The sequence below is a fragment of the Miscanthus floridulus genome, chromosome 9 (assembly GCF_019320115.1).
Source record: "Miscanthus floridulus cultivar M001 chromosome 9, ASM1932011v1, whole genome shotgun sequence".
Classification (NCBI taxonomy): domain Eukaryota; kingdom Viridiplantae; phylum Streptophyta; class Magnoliopsida; order Poales; family Poaceae; genus Miscanthus; species Miscanthus floridulus.
Window position 1 is genome coordinate 20,092,665 of NC_089588.1, and position 17,166 is coordinate 20,109,830.

The 17,166-nt window shown below is 41.9% G+C and overlaps 2 protein-coding genes across 4 annotated transcripts in view; one reads left to right on the forward strand and one right to left on the reverse strand.

Moving 5' to 3' along the window:
* The window catches only part of LOC136479392 (uncharacterized), a 36,668-nt gene extending 34,382 nt beyond the window's left edge, over positions 1–2,286 (reverse strand). Inside the window, exon 1 of the mRNA XM_066477270.1 lies at positions 2,118–2,286. Within this exon, the coding sequence (XP_066333367.1) occupies positions 2,118–2,286 (169 nt within the window). The remainder of the gene's footprint in view (positions 1–2,117) is intronic.
* Positions 2,287–11,079: 8,793 nt separating this feature from the next.
* Positions 11,080–16,849, forward strand: LOC136481505 (ERAD-associated E3 ubiquitin-protein ligase HRD1-like). 3 transcript variants are annotated; one of them, XM_066478843.1, is made up of 8 exons: positions 11,080–11,235; positions 11,502–12,117; positions 14,011–14,187; positions 14,261–14,410; positions 14,491–14,696; positions 14,837–14,978; positions 15,176–15,398; positions 16,240–16,849. In XM_066478843.1, the coding sequence occupies exons 2-8, from the start codon at positions 11,585–11,587 to the stop codon at positions 16,327–16,329; spliced, it is 1,521 nt and encodes a 506-aa protein (XP_066334940.1). In that variant the 5' UTR covers positions 11,080–11,235; positions 11,502–11,584; the 3' UTR covers positions 16,330–16,849. The 3 variants fall into 3 exon arrangements, with proteins under 3 accessions (XP_066334940.1, XP_066334941.1, XP_066334942.1); XM_066478844.1 differs by having other exon boundaries at positions 15,179–15,398; XM_066478845.1 differs by having other exon boundaries at positions 14,843–14,978.
* Positions 16,850–17,166: the final 317 nt, after the last annotated feature.

Here is a 17,166-nt window from a genome sequence, read left to right on the forward strand (position 1 = left end):
GAACAAACAGTGAAAGTTATCCCTACCAAATAACTACATGGTTGCAGTTGCAGTGGTGTCACTTTTCACAACAAATGGAAGCATCTTACCAAGCTCTTACAAAGTTCTTACCAACACAAGCAGTGGACGGTACAACCGGCGGTTGGTTTATGATACCTGTGAGGCAGTGGTACCGAGATTGCAAGGCCATTTTTCTGTACTGATCTGAAGAGTTTGTGGAGCTTGGAAGGCACACAAAGAATAATATGTATATTTAGCATACAAGTCAGAAACAGAAAGTAATTCTGAATTATAGTCCAAAGTAGTTGTTCTCATTGCTGGTCTAAAATGTTTCAAGTACCAGGTATGTGACAAATAAGTATGGTAGATAGCAAGGTAACAGGTGTGTGAAAAACAAGTATGGTGGATAGCAACAGCAAAACAAATAAGGAACCAGACAGCACACGCTAACACAACTCACTTTGACCTTCTCTATGTGCTCCTCTAGATATTGTTCCTCTTTTGCCCCTCTCTTTTTTCTATTTTTTGTGCTGTCGTTGTTTTTTTTGGGAAATTTTGACTTTTTCTTTTTCTTTTTTTCTGATATTTTTTCTTCACTTAGAAACACAAAAGAAGTAACCACGGAAAATATGAGCTTAAACAAGTGAAAGACGTGGTCTGTGGAAATTTTAGAAGACGTGCTCAAAATCGATAAAAAGCTTGTGACCACGAAAAGAGGATCGTGTGACCAGTTTTTGACCAAATTAAAATTTTCCAACCCCAACAACACAGAGGCTGGACGGATCTAAAATTTTTTTTGATCAATTTTGATATATGGAACGTCGAAATTCGAGTTCGTATGCGAAAACTAGACTAGTTTTAAGAATTGGCTCCGAATTAGAGGATAAAACAGGAATAATACGCGTAAAATTGGTCACGGCAACAAAGATTTGATGGAAACGATGGGGGAAAACACACGAACTGGACTCTAACACGACCTAACCAGCAACAAGATCTCGACCAGGAAAAAACTCAACACGACGGACTCTGAAACTGAAATATGCAAAGGCTACGGCGCGGAAGGTTCTAGGACAAGAAAAAAAAAGTATGGCACTGGACTATGGGACAAATGCGAAACACTTCAAACTAGGGGATAAATATGAACCTAACGGTATACCTTAGCTCTGATACCACTTAATGGGAACGGGGATCCCGATCTTCTGTCAAATAGTGGGAACTATCGTTGTGGCACAGAATGACACACCGATCCGGCTTTAGATCGAAAGATCAAACCCTATAATCTTAGCACCACAACTCCTCTAGTTATCAACCGAGATACGGATCCGGTTGACCTCGTTAAGAAGGCTAATCCCTGCCTATGCAACGAAGAATACAAGTAAGAACAAGAAAAAAGCAACCAAATTGCAGATGAATGATTAATCTCATAAAGTTGGGGTCTCACAAACCGATGAACGACGAAACTATTCTTGACAGATTAATCTAAGTAAAACCCAAAACCTAATGACGACGGCGGCGTATGATTATAAAGGTCTTAGGGTCGTCGCCTACCCTGAACGTGCCCCCTAATGGCCCAAACACGATACACGGTCCAACGGACCAAAAGACGGTGTCGCAGCACCCTGATAGATTCTGGACACTGACTTGTTTCGACGATTCCTATTGATTCTGAAGGACTTTTGACGTGAGACCACTTGAATTGACTTTCTTATCAAATTAGCTTTCCAACCATATGTGGATCATCGAAAACGAAGTCCGGATGCGTCCTGGTGACCAGTTTAAGGCAGACTCAAAATCATGTTGGACCGGGCCTCTGTTTTCTGTTGAACGTCCTAGCTGGTCGTCAATGCCACCACCTCTTCCTCTAAGTCCCTCATGACCCTCTTCAATGTTCCTAAGTAAGATAACATCATTAGGTAGTAGTTTATTCTTAAAAGTATGAAAAGGATCGCTTAAGAACGAGCTCACCTCTAAATTGAGTTGACGTATTCGAGTCCGGGTCATTGAACCTTGCATAATGGTTTGAGGATTAATGGGTACATGCGAAGGAGTGATGTCCTCATCACCAATAACACCTGATCCACGGCCAAAGATTCTTCCCCATGCCTATTTTTTCTTACCTGTATGATGTGATGGTTGTGCAACCCTTTGAGACCTAGCTGCACCAAACTTGCTCTCATATTTGTTAAACAGTTTATACAATTCAGTTTTGACATCAGCATAGTATGAACTATACTCAGAACCAATGTATTCACCAAGTAGTTGCAGAACATTAAAGAAACCTCTCATCTTAGCTCTAGGATCAAGAATGAATGTATATGAATATAACAGAGGTATGTCCTACCAATATTTAAGAAACTTAATCTTCATAGGATATACAATAGCTCTCAGATTATAATCTTTTTCACATGCATGCAAATGAGAAGCAATCTCTAGGATATGATGTAGAACAAGTGGACTTATAGGATAATAAACACCAGACAGAACAACAGTGAAGTCATAGAAGAGTTCTAGGAACTCCAATAACTTCTCAGCAAAATACCAATGATTTGTAGTCAATAATTGTGAACCATAATGAGAATTAATGACCACAGAAAATATATTCTTGTATGGAACCAAGTGCTTAAGCATCAGGTAAATAGAATTCCATCTAACATCCATATCCAAGTCAAACTTTCTAGGTCTAACACCCTTAGCATTACAGTATTCCTTGAACAATGCAATTCTTTGATTAGAGGAATTTAAGAAGTTAATTGCAGTTCTAAAATCTTCTGTGTAAGGTTTCAACCTCTTTAATCCAGATTTTACAATGAGATTAATGATATAACAAGCACAACATTGATGTACAAGACTGTACTTACGGTTACTAGGATCCAAAGGATCAAGGTGTCAAAGTGTTCATAGCCTTAGCATTAGAAGAAGCATTGTCTAGAGTGACAGAGAAAATCTTGTCAATCAGACAATACTCCTCAACCACAATAGCAATTCTTTCAGCAATGTTTTCATCAGAATGTTTAACCTCAATCAGCCTAAGACCAATAACCCTTTTCTATAACTCTCGATTAGCATTCACATAGTGAGCAACAACACTAATATAGTCCTCCTTAGCATTACCAGACCAAATATCTGAAGTCAAAGCAACAGAAGAAACAGCAGGCAACACAACATTTTTAAGCTTATCATAGCATTCAGTAAATAGGTTACCAAGATCTCTAGTGGTGGTCTATCTAGAAACCTTGGCAAACCTAGGGTTATGAGCAAGAACAATGTAATCCTCTCATGCCTGTGACTCACCTATACCTAATGGAAGGTCAAGTCTAGCAATCAATCTACACAACTCAGAGCGAGCAACAGTAGAATTGTAGTCCCAGTTATGGAGCTGCTGAATATACATATGGAAGCGTTGAATGGCAGATATTTGGGTATGCCTAAGGACGTCGGGAATTCAGCTAATAGAGCCTTCAAATATCTTAAAGACAGAGTATGGAACAATATCCAGGGACGGATGGAGTAGTGCTTGTCAGCGGGTGGGAAGGAAGTTCTCATAAAATCTATGGTTCAGGCTATTCACTACTAGAAAACAGACAGTTCATCCCGCCTCTATTTTTGCCTTTAGTCCTGTTATTTTTGTGTTCGGGACTAAAGGGACTATTTGTCCCGGTTGTATCCTCAAACAAGGATACAAAGTTCCTGCCCCAAGTGTGTGGCGACGGCAGGCAACAATTAGTCTCGGTTATAGCCCAGAGCCGGGACTAAAGGTTATCTTTTAGTCCCGGCTGGACCCTCCAACCTGGAATAAATCTTTACTCCTGGCTTGAGGATCCAGCCAGGACTAAAGGATGACCTTTAGTCGCGGCTCTAGGTTATAACCGGGATAAAATCTTTCTTGATAAAATAATATAGTCGCGCTGGACAAAAAAATGGGGCAGCCAGGCATTGAACCCACGACCTCATAGCCAAGGTCCAAACCACAGCGCACTAGCTAGCCATCTGAACTAAGTCACTTTCTCGACAAGAAAGCACCCAAACATTTATTTAATAAGAGAAAAGACCCTTTAATTGATTATATTCTTTTGTTAACTATACTTTGAATTTTCTAGTTCATGTGCATTCTAGTGCCTGATTGATCTCATAATTTTTATTAGGGTTTCAAATGCCCAGTGTGAAGCCACCACCAAGTTCAAGATTTTTTTGAATTGGTTTGGTAAATTTTTCACTTTAATTGAATTTCCACGCGACTTCACCGATTAATTATACGTTGAACTGAGTCCACCCCCGAAAAGATCCGGAATGCTGCCAAACTTTGCCAAATGGTCTCTTGTGCCCTAGGAGACAAATATTTGTGGAGGTTGATGCAAAATTATATTGTTTTGAATATGTAATTTGTCGTATTTCGTCTCACGCGGCACAAAGAAAAATGTAATAATAAAAATAATTATTAGAAAAACCTAAGATCTTGTGTGGGGCCATATTTTAGGTGTAAATGACTACCAAAAAAATTTTAAGCCATTTCCACATAGGCAGAGTGGACGTGCTTCACAGAGGTATATAGAACCTTTCGTCGAACCCTATCTATACACCTAGGTTCTCTGGGATTCTGAGGTCCATGTGCTTTCTAGTGCCGGATTGGGCTGAAACTTTTTCTCAAGACTTCAAATGCCTTATGTGTAGCTACCACCAAGTTTGAGATTTTTCTGAGGTGGTTTGGTACTTTTTTCACTTTAATTGAATTTTCGCGCGAATTCACCGATTAATTATACATTGAACTGGGTCCACCCCCTAAATGATCCGAAATGGTGCCAAACTTTGCCAAATGGTCTATTGTGCCCTAGGAGACAAATACCCCCTAAATGATCCGAAATGGTGCCAAACTTTGCCAAATGGTCTATTGTGCCCTAGGAGACAAATACTTGTGGAGGTTGATGCAAAATTATATTGTTTTCAATATGTAATTCACCGTATTTCGTCTCACGCGGCACAAAGAAAAATGTAATAATAAAAATAATTATCAGAAAAATCTAAGATCTTGTGTGGGGCCATATTTTGGGTGTAAATGACTGCCAAAAAATTTGAAGCCATTTCGACATAGGCAGAGTCGATGTGCTTCACAGAGGTATATAGAACCTTTCGTCGAACCCTATCTATACACCTAGATTCTCTAGGATTCTAAGGTCCATGTGCTTTCCAGTGCCGGATTGGGCTAAAACTTTTCTCAAGACTACAAATGCCCTGTGTGTAGCCACCACCAAGTTTGAGATTTTTCTAAGGTGGTTTGGTACTTTTTTTAATTTAATTGAATTTTCGCGCGAATTCACCGATTAATTATACATTGAACTTGGTCCACCCCCTAAATGATCCGGAATGGTGCCAAACTTTGCCAAATGGTCTATTGTGCCCTAGGAGACAAATATTTGTGGAGGTTGATGCAAAATTATATTGTTTTCAATATGTAATTCACCGTATTTCGTCTCACGCGGCACTAAATGTCCACTTCTATTCCCGGCTACTAACCCTTTATTCCTGAACTCCTATTCCCGACTGCATAACCGGGAATAAAGGGGGTTGGCAGCCGAAAATAGAAGCCCTTTTTTTACCAGTGATTCCTACCTATTCCATGTCCTGCTTCATTACCAAGGGGCCTTTGCAAACATCTCGACAGCTTGCTACGGAGCTTCTGGTGGGGGAGCAAAGAAGGGAAGCATCGGACTTGTTGGGTTGCTTGGGAAGATATGATCAAACCGAAGTACATGGGAGGGATTGGCTTCCGTGATATGGAGCTTTTTAACTTAGCCCTTCTTGCTTGCCAGGCATGGAGGATACTGCAAGACCCGAGGGCTTTGAGCTCTCGCATTCTGAAGGCAGTTTATTTCCCAGAGAGGGATTTTCTGGAGGCGCCTATTGGTGCTTCTCCATCGTGCATTTGGAGATCAATTATTGAGGGGAGAGACACCTTGGTGCAGGGCCTGATTAGGAGGATCGGAACGGGCAAACAGACTGATATCTGGACGTCAAACTGGTTGCCGAGGGAAGGCTTGATGCGGGCATGCGGCCTGTTTGCTGTACCAAAGATAACCCACAAAAAGTTAGTGAGCTTATTGATCCTGGACGTTCTTGGGACAGGCAGCTGGTGGGGGATTTCTTTATTCCAATGGACGCTGATATTATTTTTAGCATATCACTGTGTACGTCGAGCAAGAGGATTTTTGGGCATGGCAGTATGAGAAGTCGGGGATTTTTTCAGTCAGGTCTGCCTATAGTTGCTGGTGCATAATAGGGAGAAGCGGACAGCCTGGCTAGATCACACGGCCGACAGATCGGACACGAAGGCAGATGAAAAAGAGTGGACTGATTTGTGGAAAGTGAAGGTACCTTCAAAGGTTAGGGTCTTTTTGTGGCGGCTTGCACGCCAGACTATACCTACTCAAGACTTAAGGTTTCGCAGGAACATGGCAGATGATTTTCGATGTAGTCTATGTGGAGAGCCGGATTCCTGGAAACATGCTCTCCTCGAGTGCCACATGGCGATCGGTGTGGGCTTTGCCACTGCGTAGAAAAACTTTTTTTAAAGGAGCGGCTGATAACCGTTTGTAGGGGCGGTTTTACCAGCCGTCCCTATGAAAGGGTGGCTACAAATCATACATTTGTAGAGGCGATTCCCAGACCGCCCCTACAAATCGATTTGTATAGACGGCTGGTGTTACCAGCCGCCCCTACAACAAATCGATTTGTAGGGGCGGTTGGTACTGTAGCCGCCCCTGCAAATCAATTTATAGGAGCGGTCTGGGAACACCAGCCGCCCCTACAAATTGATTTGTAGGGGCGGCTACAGTACCAACCGCCCCTAGAAATCATTTTTCCGCAAAAAAAAATTAAATTTACAATTCAAATTCGACAGAAGGGCTGCTTAGCATACAGTTATTCATCTTAGCACTTTCACAAAGACATGAAAATGATACTGAGATACATGGATGATTTTTCCTTTTTGATATCATAGTGCTTAGCATACAGTTGGTATGATATTTCAGGAAGTATCACAATATAAACTTTGGTGATATTCATGGATTACAGAACAAGTGAACACACAATAAATTTACAGAACAAGTGAACACACAATATAAACTTTGATGTTATAATTAAGACTTCGCAGGGACATATGTAATCCCTGGCTCCTATACTTACTGTTGTTGTTGTTGCTGCTGTGGTGGTGGAGCTTGAAACCTTTGTGGTTGCCGCTCAAACTCTTGCTGTTGAAGTGCTATAGCTAGCTCCAGATCAGAGCTGCAAGCATAGGAGGGCCAATGTGGTAGCGTTAGAATTTAGATAACACATGCAAAGTGACTCAGGAGTGCACATCTATGATGATTCAGCACGTTGAGCACATTCAAAATCACAGTAAGGCATATATTGGTCATTCAAGTACATCCTAAGCCGACAGTCCAATACACAATGACAGAAAAACTATCAAATAGTCAAAGTTCAAGAAAGTTATTGTGCTTGGTTAACAGCAACAATCAACATATCAGAAAAGAAACTATAGCTTCAACTAGCATATCATTTATAGCCCTACTGACGGACATTTTCTGCACAGTACCATTCATACAAGATTCAAATGGTTTCTGAAATCCAAACTAGGAATGTTGTACACACACACAACAATAAAGCACATTGAGAAAAACAGGTAGGAAGAACATTACTTTCCAGAAGTGTTGTCAAATTGAGCAAGATAATCCTGTGAACAAAGATAAATTTGAACTAGTTAACATTAATGTACTATTATCCCATTGTTAGTTACAAAGTTATTAAACTAGCGTTCATATGTCCTAAATTGAAATGGTTGATAGTAGAATTGTTCTTTTCAGATAGAAGCATTCAATGCAACTTCACAGGCATATTCTACTTTGATGTAGATCCACTACAGGCGACCAGACACAACATAGAGAAACAACAATTTGATTGTAAATGAACATAATGCCTTCAAAAGGATGTCATAAATTTGTATTTCAACCCAATAGCAAGTGTAAATACTAATAGCTAGTTCACACTTGCTATTTGCTGAAATAAACTATGCAGAAACTCACGTAGAAAGGGCTCTGACATTGCAACCATCTTAAAATCTTAAAACAAACTCAAAGAATCATGCACTGCAGTTCCTCTCACTCGATCTACACCAGACAAACCTGAAACCAGAGCCAAGCTATGCACCGACGTGCTGCAAAATTCAGACAACACAATGACTAAATGCTGAATGAAGCTACAAAAGAACAGAGCTTGCATGTACTGAATCCTAGACTACCTGGCTGCAATTGTCAACCTGCTGTTAGCAACAAGGCAAGGCAAGGAACGGGACTTGGTCGGAGACGACCGAGGCCGGCCATGGCGACTCGCAGCCACCGCCCGGATCTGGCCCCCTCGTTGCGCCAAGGGGAGGGAGGGGTGCCGCCGTGCCAAGGGGAGGGAGGAGCGCCGCCACCGTCACAGGGGAGAGGGAGAGAGGCCACCGCTGCTGCTGCTGCTACTTCGCCCGCTGCTGCTCCGGATCTAGGCCAGCCCACTGTTGTTGTTGCTCCGCCCACCATCGAATCCTGGGAGATGGAAGAGGCGCCGCCGTCGATGGGGATAGGCCACCACCGCCGCTGCTCCAGATCTGGGCCAGCCCGCTGTTGCTGCTCCTCCTGCCACCCGATCCGGGGAGAGGGAGAGGCGCTGCCGTCGCCGGGGAGACAGAGAGGCACCGTCGTCGCTGCGGAGTGGCAGAGAGAGGCCGCCGCTGTCACCGGGGAGAGGGAGGAGTCACCACCGGCTATGGAGAGGGTGAGGGGGAGGGAGAGGGAGGGAGTGGGGGATGGGGCGGCGGGATGGGGGAGGGACATGGTGTCGCCGCGTCGGGCTGGGGATAGGCGCGTCGGGGCTGAGGAGAAATGGGAAGGGAGAGATGAGGAGCACCGGATCCTTTGCTGGATCTGTCCCGTGGGGGAGACGAGGAAGACGAGAGGGGAGGGGACGGGAGGCGGCTGCTGAGAGGAGTGGCTGAGTGGTGTCTGAGAGAGGCGTCGGTGTGGGATCAGGCTAGGGTTTGGGTGTTATTTTATAGATCGGGCCGTCCAGTGATTTGTAGGGGCGGCTGGTGATTGAGCCGCCCCTACAAATAGCAACACCGGGGGCGGTTGGTGAGTGAGCTGCCCCTACAAATCAGACTCATTTGTAGAGGCGGCTCGTATCACCAGCCGCCCTTACTGTTGTATTTGTAGGGGCGGCTGGTCTCTGGGCTCCCGAGCACGTCATTGTAGGGGCGGCTCCATCACCAGCTGCCCCTACAAAAAAATTGTCCCGTTGCTGCAAACCGTTTTTCACGTTGGAGAAGGAGGATATTACTGAAGCTTTGAGTATGATCAATGAGGAGGATGCAAGCTCATGGCTATCAATCGTTATGAAATCTATGCTTCATGATGCTGTGATACGTGTGGTGATTCGCCTTTGGGCGTTATGGCATGCGAGACGCAAGGTGTTTCATTACAATGTCTACCAGAGCCCTCTCTCGACACATTGCTTTGTGGAGAGGTTTCTGGAGGATTTGTCGGTGATCAGACCGGCTACGGGGAGCAGCAGGAGCGGCCCGCGTATGACGCCATGATGGCTAATTGTAATTATTAGAATGAATTCAATTCCAAGGGTTTAAATGGGCCTAAGAGTTTTGCAAATTTAACTCATGGTTTTTGTCGGGTCAAGCAACGGTTCAGACGTTCTATTTAGCTGGTTCCTGAGCCTGGGAGCGATATAGTGAAAGAAAAATGTACAATATTATTATGATTTGTGGTATCTTCGTGAACGCATAAACCATTGTAATTTGTTGACCAACATAAAAAATGTTTTATTTAGTTTTCTAATTTAATTGGATCCAATGTACGCTCATGAGCATCCGTGTCTGTACTCGCAAAAAATATACTTCTTATAAATAAATACTTCAATATAAAATTCATCAGAAGAAGAGACAAAGGTCAAAATTTGATCTCAAATTCTCCATGTCTGTACTATATTCAAACAAGGAAAAAGTCCATTTTACATCTTGAACTATCCCCGAAGTTTAGTTTTCCTCCCTGAACTCGAAATCGGGTAAACCACCTCCCTCAATTTTTAAAAACGTTCATTTTACCTTCCTTACCTGATTATAGGTGGTTTCAAAGATAGTTTAAACATATAATAAAATCATAGTAAATCATAGAAAAATTATAAAATAGAAAAACCTTTTTTTTACTCCATGAGTAGATCTACATAGTAAACATATAATATGATATGCTTTAGTACAAAGTTTTTGCTGCAGCTTTAGATCTATGCTTTTCTGTAATTAATTCATAACTGCAGTTTCTATGGTCCAATTGTGGTGAAATTTTTATGGCGGTCTAATTATTCTATGCTTTAATAGTAGTAAAAATTTCATACTTGTTTCTATTTTTACACACTTTTAACTATTTTAAAAACTATTTAATAAGCATAAAACTAAAAAAATCTATAACTCAGTTACATGATCCAATGAGCATGCAATTTTTACTACAGTTCAATGATATAATAATTAGCACACCATAAAAAGTTTCACCATAATTGGACCATAGAAACTACAGCCTTGAATTGATTATAGAAAAGCATAGATCTAAAGCTACAACATAATTTTTGTATTAAAACATACCATATTATATATTCACTGTGTAGATATACTCATGTGGACTCCAAAAAGATTAGATTTTTTCTATTTTATGATTTTTCTATCATTTACTATGATTTTTTAAAAAATTGAGCCGAAATAAATAAAAAATAAAAGACAACCACCTTTAAAAAACACCTATAACCTGGTCAGGGAGGTAAAATAAACGGTTTTAAAAGTTGAGTGAGGTGGTTTACTTGGTTTTAGAGTTTAGGGAGGAAAACTAGACTTTAATGATAATTTAGGGAGGTAAAATTGACTTTTTCCTTCAAACAAAGCCTGAATGATCTGTGTTGGACCAATGGGCCTATACCATGGGCCTACACAAGTAGTTTCCAGGCCTACTACAGTCTGCAGGCCCAGGCAAAACAGCCCCGGACTGCGTTTCACTTCCACCCCTCCTGTTTCTGTTTCTTGGGATTCTTCTCCCGTTCAGGCGTTCACCCCTCTTTCTCTCGTGGCGACGACGGCGACCGACGCCGCCGCCCTACGCCAGGTGCCAGGGTCCGTCGGGTCCTTCGCCAGCGAAGAGCTCCCACCAGGTATACCTTATGCCCACCCCTTCTCTTACCTTCCTGCTGTGCGAAACCGAGCTCCCAAACCCTAACTTAAGCTATCTGGCTATCTCTTTCCGGATCTGAGTGTATATGTATACCTGTTTAATGCGTACCAATTTCGATTTTTTTTCTGCAAATATTATCGCGCATGTACTTCACTGGCTCCGCCCCCTTGTTTGGATTAGCTGGCTGACTTCTGAGATTTGTTTCCCATATCGCGCCTGGTAATTTGGATCGTTTGTTTGTTCTAGGCGATCTGGTGTTCTGGTGCGGTTTCGTTGCGGAAATCGTTGGGTGATTTCCCGCGGGCGGGCGGCGGCCCCCGGTGGCGAAGATGATCCGACTACCGACGTACGCGGCGTTCAGCCTGCTGGCGACGGCGTCGGCGGCGTACTACGCGTTCAGCAGCCGGGAGCAGTTCTACCCGGCGATGGTGTACCTCTCCACGTCCAAGATCTGCTTCGTGCTGCTCCTGAACACGGGCCTCGTTGCCATGTGCGTCGCCTGGCAGCTCGCCAGGCGCCTCTTCCTCGGCTCGCTCCGGGAGGCCGAGGTCGAGCGCCTCAACGAGCAGGCCTGGCGGGAGGTCATCGAGATCCTCTTCGCCGTCACCATCTTCCGGCAGGACTTCTCGGTGTCCTTCCTCGCCATGGTCGCCGCGCTGCTCCTCGTCAAGGCGCTGCACTGGCTCGCGCAGAAGAGGGTCGAGTACATCGAGACCACGCCCTCCGTGCCCTTGCTCTCGCACATCAGGATCGTCTCCTTCATGGTTTTCCTGCTCACCGTCGACTGCCTCTTCCTGTCTAACTCGCTCAGGTCACTCATACAGAAGCGGGAGGCATCTGTTGCCATCTTCTTCTCCTTTGAGTAAGCTCAATTTCCTTTTCTTCAGTTTCGCCTAAATGTCTTTTTTGTGTGCGTGGAAATTCTGCACTCGGTTTTCATTTTATCACTGTATCAATGTGACATGCTACAATAATTTGTCCTCTTTCGCAACATTATTAGAGTAGGGGTAGAGATTGATTAAATTGGTCAAACTCTTTGATATGACATTTCCCAAGAGGAAAAAGTCTACTTAAACCCCAAACACCCCCCCCCCCCCCACCCCACCAACCTATCAACCATGGTCTACTTCACCCCCCAAACTATAAAACCGTCTATTTTACTCCCTGAACTTTTCAAAACCGTCTACTTTATCCCCCTGGGCAGTTTTCGAAGGTGGTTGCTACAGTAACGGTGGTTTTGCTATAGTGATGGCGGTTTTGTCTTTTTCTTTTTTATTTATTTCTGGTGAATCTTTAAAAAATCATAGTAAATCACAGAAAAATTATAAAATGGAAAATCTAATTTTGTTGGACTCCACATGAGTTGATCTACACAATGAACATATAATATGATATGCTTTAGTACAAAATTTTTGCTGTAGTTTTAGATTAATTGGAAAATCCAATTTTGTCTGTAATTAATTGGAACAATTCATAGCTGCAGCTTCTGTGGTCCAATTATGGTGAAATTTTTATGGTAGGCTAATTATTGTATGCTTGAACTATAGTAAAAATTTCGTACTCATTGGACCATGTATAACTTAGTTATAGATAAATTCCAATTAATTACAGACAAAATTAGATTTTCCAATTAATCTAAAGGTACAGCAAAACCTTTGTACTAAAGCATACCACATTATATGTTAACTATGTAGATCTACTCATGTGGAGTCCAACAAAATTGGATTTTCCATTTTATGATTTTTCTATGATTTACTATGATTTTTCAAAGATTCAGCGAAAATAAATAAAAAAAGAAAAAGGTGAAACCACAGGTAGCGTAGCAAACCACTGTTACTGTAGCAAAACCACCGTCGAAAACCGCCCGAGGGGGGGGGTGGGGTAAAATAGACGGTTTTGAAAAGTTCAGGGGGTAAAATAGACGGTTTTATAGTTTGGGGGGTGAAGTAGACCATGGTTGATAGGTGGGGGGGTTAAGTAGACTTTTTCCTTTCCCAAGATAATGGACAAATATTTGCAAAACGGAGAAGTACTACATATTAGGTCTGTATATCAAGCGAGTGTCTTTTTGTAGTTGCATTGTACCATGCCTGCCACAAAGGTCTTAATTCTTCAGCAATGTAATCTCTTTCCATTTTGTGTACCGTCCTTTGCACTGCCCTATACTACATGAATAATGCCTGCTTTGCAGTTATTTTTTTATTATATATATATATGCTAAGAAGGGCGGGCCTGGTGCAAGCGGTAGAGTCTTACCGTCTGTGACCGGAAGGTCCCGGGTTCGAGTCACGGTCTCCTCGCATTGCACAGGCGAGGGTAAGTCTTGCCACTGACACCCTTCCCCAGACCCCGCACAGAGCGGGAGCTCTCTGCATTGGGTACGCCCTTTTTATATATATATATTCTAAGCCATGTATATATCTTACTTTCACTACCTTAACTGTCTCAAGCTTGCTAATCAGTTCATCTATATGCTCTTCTTGCTATATTACGAGATGTTAGTCTACAGGCTTGTGCAGTTATGTCTGTAAAGGCTTGAGCAGTTATGACTGCAAAGTATTTGGTCCATTTACCATGAAACTCCAGCTATACTATAATTTCTTTGCTTCTTGCTTCCAAGGCAAGTGGTATGCCTTACAGGCTGGGTAGTAACCCTATAGTTCTTATTTCTAAATACCTGGCAATTATTTATTGATGTAACATTTTAAGATCCAAAATTCTCAATAATAGCTAACAAGTATAAATCATGTTTCAGGTATATGATACTAGCAACATCCACAGTATCAACATTCGTGAAGTATATATTCTATGTCAGTGACATGCTAATGGAAGGTCAATGGGAGAGAAAGGCAGTGTATACATTTTACTTGGAGCTCATCAGTGACCTTGTGCACTTGTCATTATACATGCTCTTCTTTATAGCTATCTTCCTGTAAGTTCTCTTATTATGGTACTCTGATACTATAATGTAAACTATGGTGGTTGATTCATTATACTGATATCAGGAATTATGGTGTCCCCCTGCACTTGATTCGTGAGCTATATGAGACCTTCCGCAACTTCAGAATTCGCATTGCAGATTATGTACGCTACAGAAAGATCACTTCCAACATGAATGAGCGCTTTCCAGATGCTACAGCAGAAGAGCTCGATGCGTAAGTTTTATATTGTAACTTTGGTGATTCAGTTGACTCGACTATAAAACTTGTTGTCATTTGAATTTTATTGTATTCAGGAGCGATGCTACATGTATTATTTGCCGTGAGGAGATGACTACAGCAAAGAAACTGCTCTGCGGGCATCTGTTCCATGTGCATTGTCTAAGGTCTTGGCTAGAGCGCCAGCACACTTGCCCTACATGCAGAGCTCCAATCATTCCCGCAGATAATGGACATGCTGCATCAGCTCGACAACATGGAGCTCAAGCTGGAGTTCAGCCTGGTGAGTTTCCTTTTATTTATCTGATCTTATTTCCCCCCGTCACATATTCTGATTTTAGTTTTCTTTATTAGTATCATAGAGGACTGCACTCTGTGGTCAGTCTATATTTGTGTTTGCTGTTTTGATGTGAGAAAAGGCAGCTGCAGGTACTGCTACTCCATCCTCAGAAGGAGCACCAGGTGAGAACATGAGCAGGCGCCAAGCAAAACTTGAAGCTGCTGCAGCGGCAGCTTCTTTGTATGGAAGATCTTTTGTTTATCCTCCAGCAAACACCCTAAACAGGTATGTTTCTGGAACTGTCTAAAGTCTAATCGCAAAGTTTTTCATCTTGCGAAATTGGGTGGTTAACTATGCTTGTCTACTTTTCGGTACTTTGTATTCACTATAATTTAATTATTACTATATTTACAGCATAATAAAATGTAGGGGTGTTATGATAAAAAAAGCATAATACTAATATGTATGTTGTATTCAACCAGCAGGTCCGGTCCTCCCCAGTCTACGTCAAGGACACCACAATCTGAAGCAAGTAGCTCCAATCAGTCACAAAAAGACCAAGAAATGCAGTTCCGAAACAGCACCGACGGTTTAGTGCCTCTGCCTTTTAATTCAAATGGTGCTTTTGGTTCAGGAACAAGCACAAGGGATCTTGAAAATTCACTGCAGAAGGCACAGGAAAACTTTATTAAGAGTCAGATTGAGGTAAGAAAGAATCTTGATGGCAAAAGTACTCAGATTACATCCTTCCATGCTACTTTATGATGTGATCAACAAGCGCTGCATACAAGCTATAATGAGCTAGAGATAGGTCTACATTGACTGCTTGCAAATTGCAATATCGTAGATATTTCTGTTGCAAGCTCATCTTTAGCTGCAATCATGCAAAGCTGCATACTCTGTGATCTTCATGTGTACTGATGACTTGTGTGACATCCGACATGGATGGATAGTTTCTGAATCACAATTGAGTATTTGACTTAACTTGCATCTATCCAATGATTCATTCATTGCATGATCACACATGAAAATGAATGTGTTGCACTAGGTATCTGTGTGATGTTTTTAATACCTTCTGACTATGTTAACACAAGTTAAAAGTATGGATATGTAATAATCTGCTTGTAATTGAGTACTGGTATAAATATGCAAATATGCCATCCATAGCATGCAACCTAAGTTATCATTGATTCCTACAAAACAGCATGTAGCACACAAGTGTCTTTTCTATCCATTTTAACAATCTTGGTTGGCATATATGATCTACATTTTAGTGTAGATTGCAAGTTCGAGCTTTGAACAGTTACACAATCTGACGTGTTTTCTCTCAAGTTGTGAATGTTTTTCTTGTATAGCACTCAGTAACTAGATTGGACCAGCCTGTTGCATTCATGCACGTACGGCAATTATTAGGCTAATTGTTGTTTCACCTTTACTTTACAAAGACATGCTTGACATAACATAATGCATATGGATTTCTTTCATTGATATATCAAATTATCAATAATTTCCATCAACACTGATAAACTGTACATCTTCTATCCAGATGTTACAAATCCAACTGCAAATGGTGCAGTGTGGCGCCGCTGTGTCGCCCAGTAACAATGGGAATGCTGAGCACACAAAGAATGACTGAATCTGTAAACAGGCACTCCTGCGTCACGGAGTAATAATGAGAATGCTGGGCGCACACAGCTGAATCTGTAAATAGGCGGAGATGAGGATGGGATAAAAGAAAGCAAAGAATCGGGCGATACCTGGGGGAAACCGTTACATGATGCCTTGCCTTGAATTTGGTGGGCTTGTTATATGTTAGTGCCTTCTTGCCAACACCAGACGTTTCTTCTATGTCATGTGTGTGGTGGTTTCTGTAGTTTGGGTACATCAAGCCTGTATAATAATACCTTTTGATGGGAGAACAATGACTGGTTTAATCATGAGATTACACAAAATTCTTCTACCAAGGGAAAATAGAAATGACTTGTTTCCTTGCCTATCCATGGTATCAAGAAAGTCTTTAGTTTTTATGTTTACTTGAGTCAAACAGAACATTTGGCTGGTGGTTGGATGTTGAACACACTGGAAATTTCGGTTGTATCCGTGGTCAGGGAGTTTTTTTTTTTAATAAAAAAGAAAGAAAATCATCACATAAAGTTTATCTGTGTGTTGATGCTGTAAATACCGGTTGCTAAATTTGCTCGAAAGGTTTAGTTCCGCTGCTTTCCTCGAATTTGATATGTTGGGAGGCGTTGACAGATATTCCACTACCTTCCTGTAACCCCTGTTCTTGTAAATACGGTTGCTAATATTGCAGCTAAACCGAGTGAATGTTGAAAGACTGCATTTCGTGATAATTCATGGCAGCTGGAACTGGTAAGCCTGTTCGCTTATTGGTTTCAGTCAGAATTTATCAGCTAGTCAACCGTGTTTTTCTCCCACAACAAATTAGTACCAGCCGAACTTATCAGCTCAA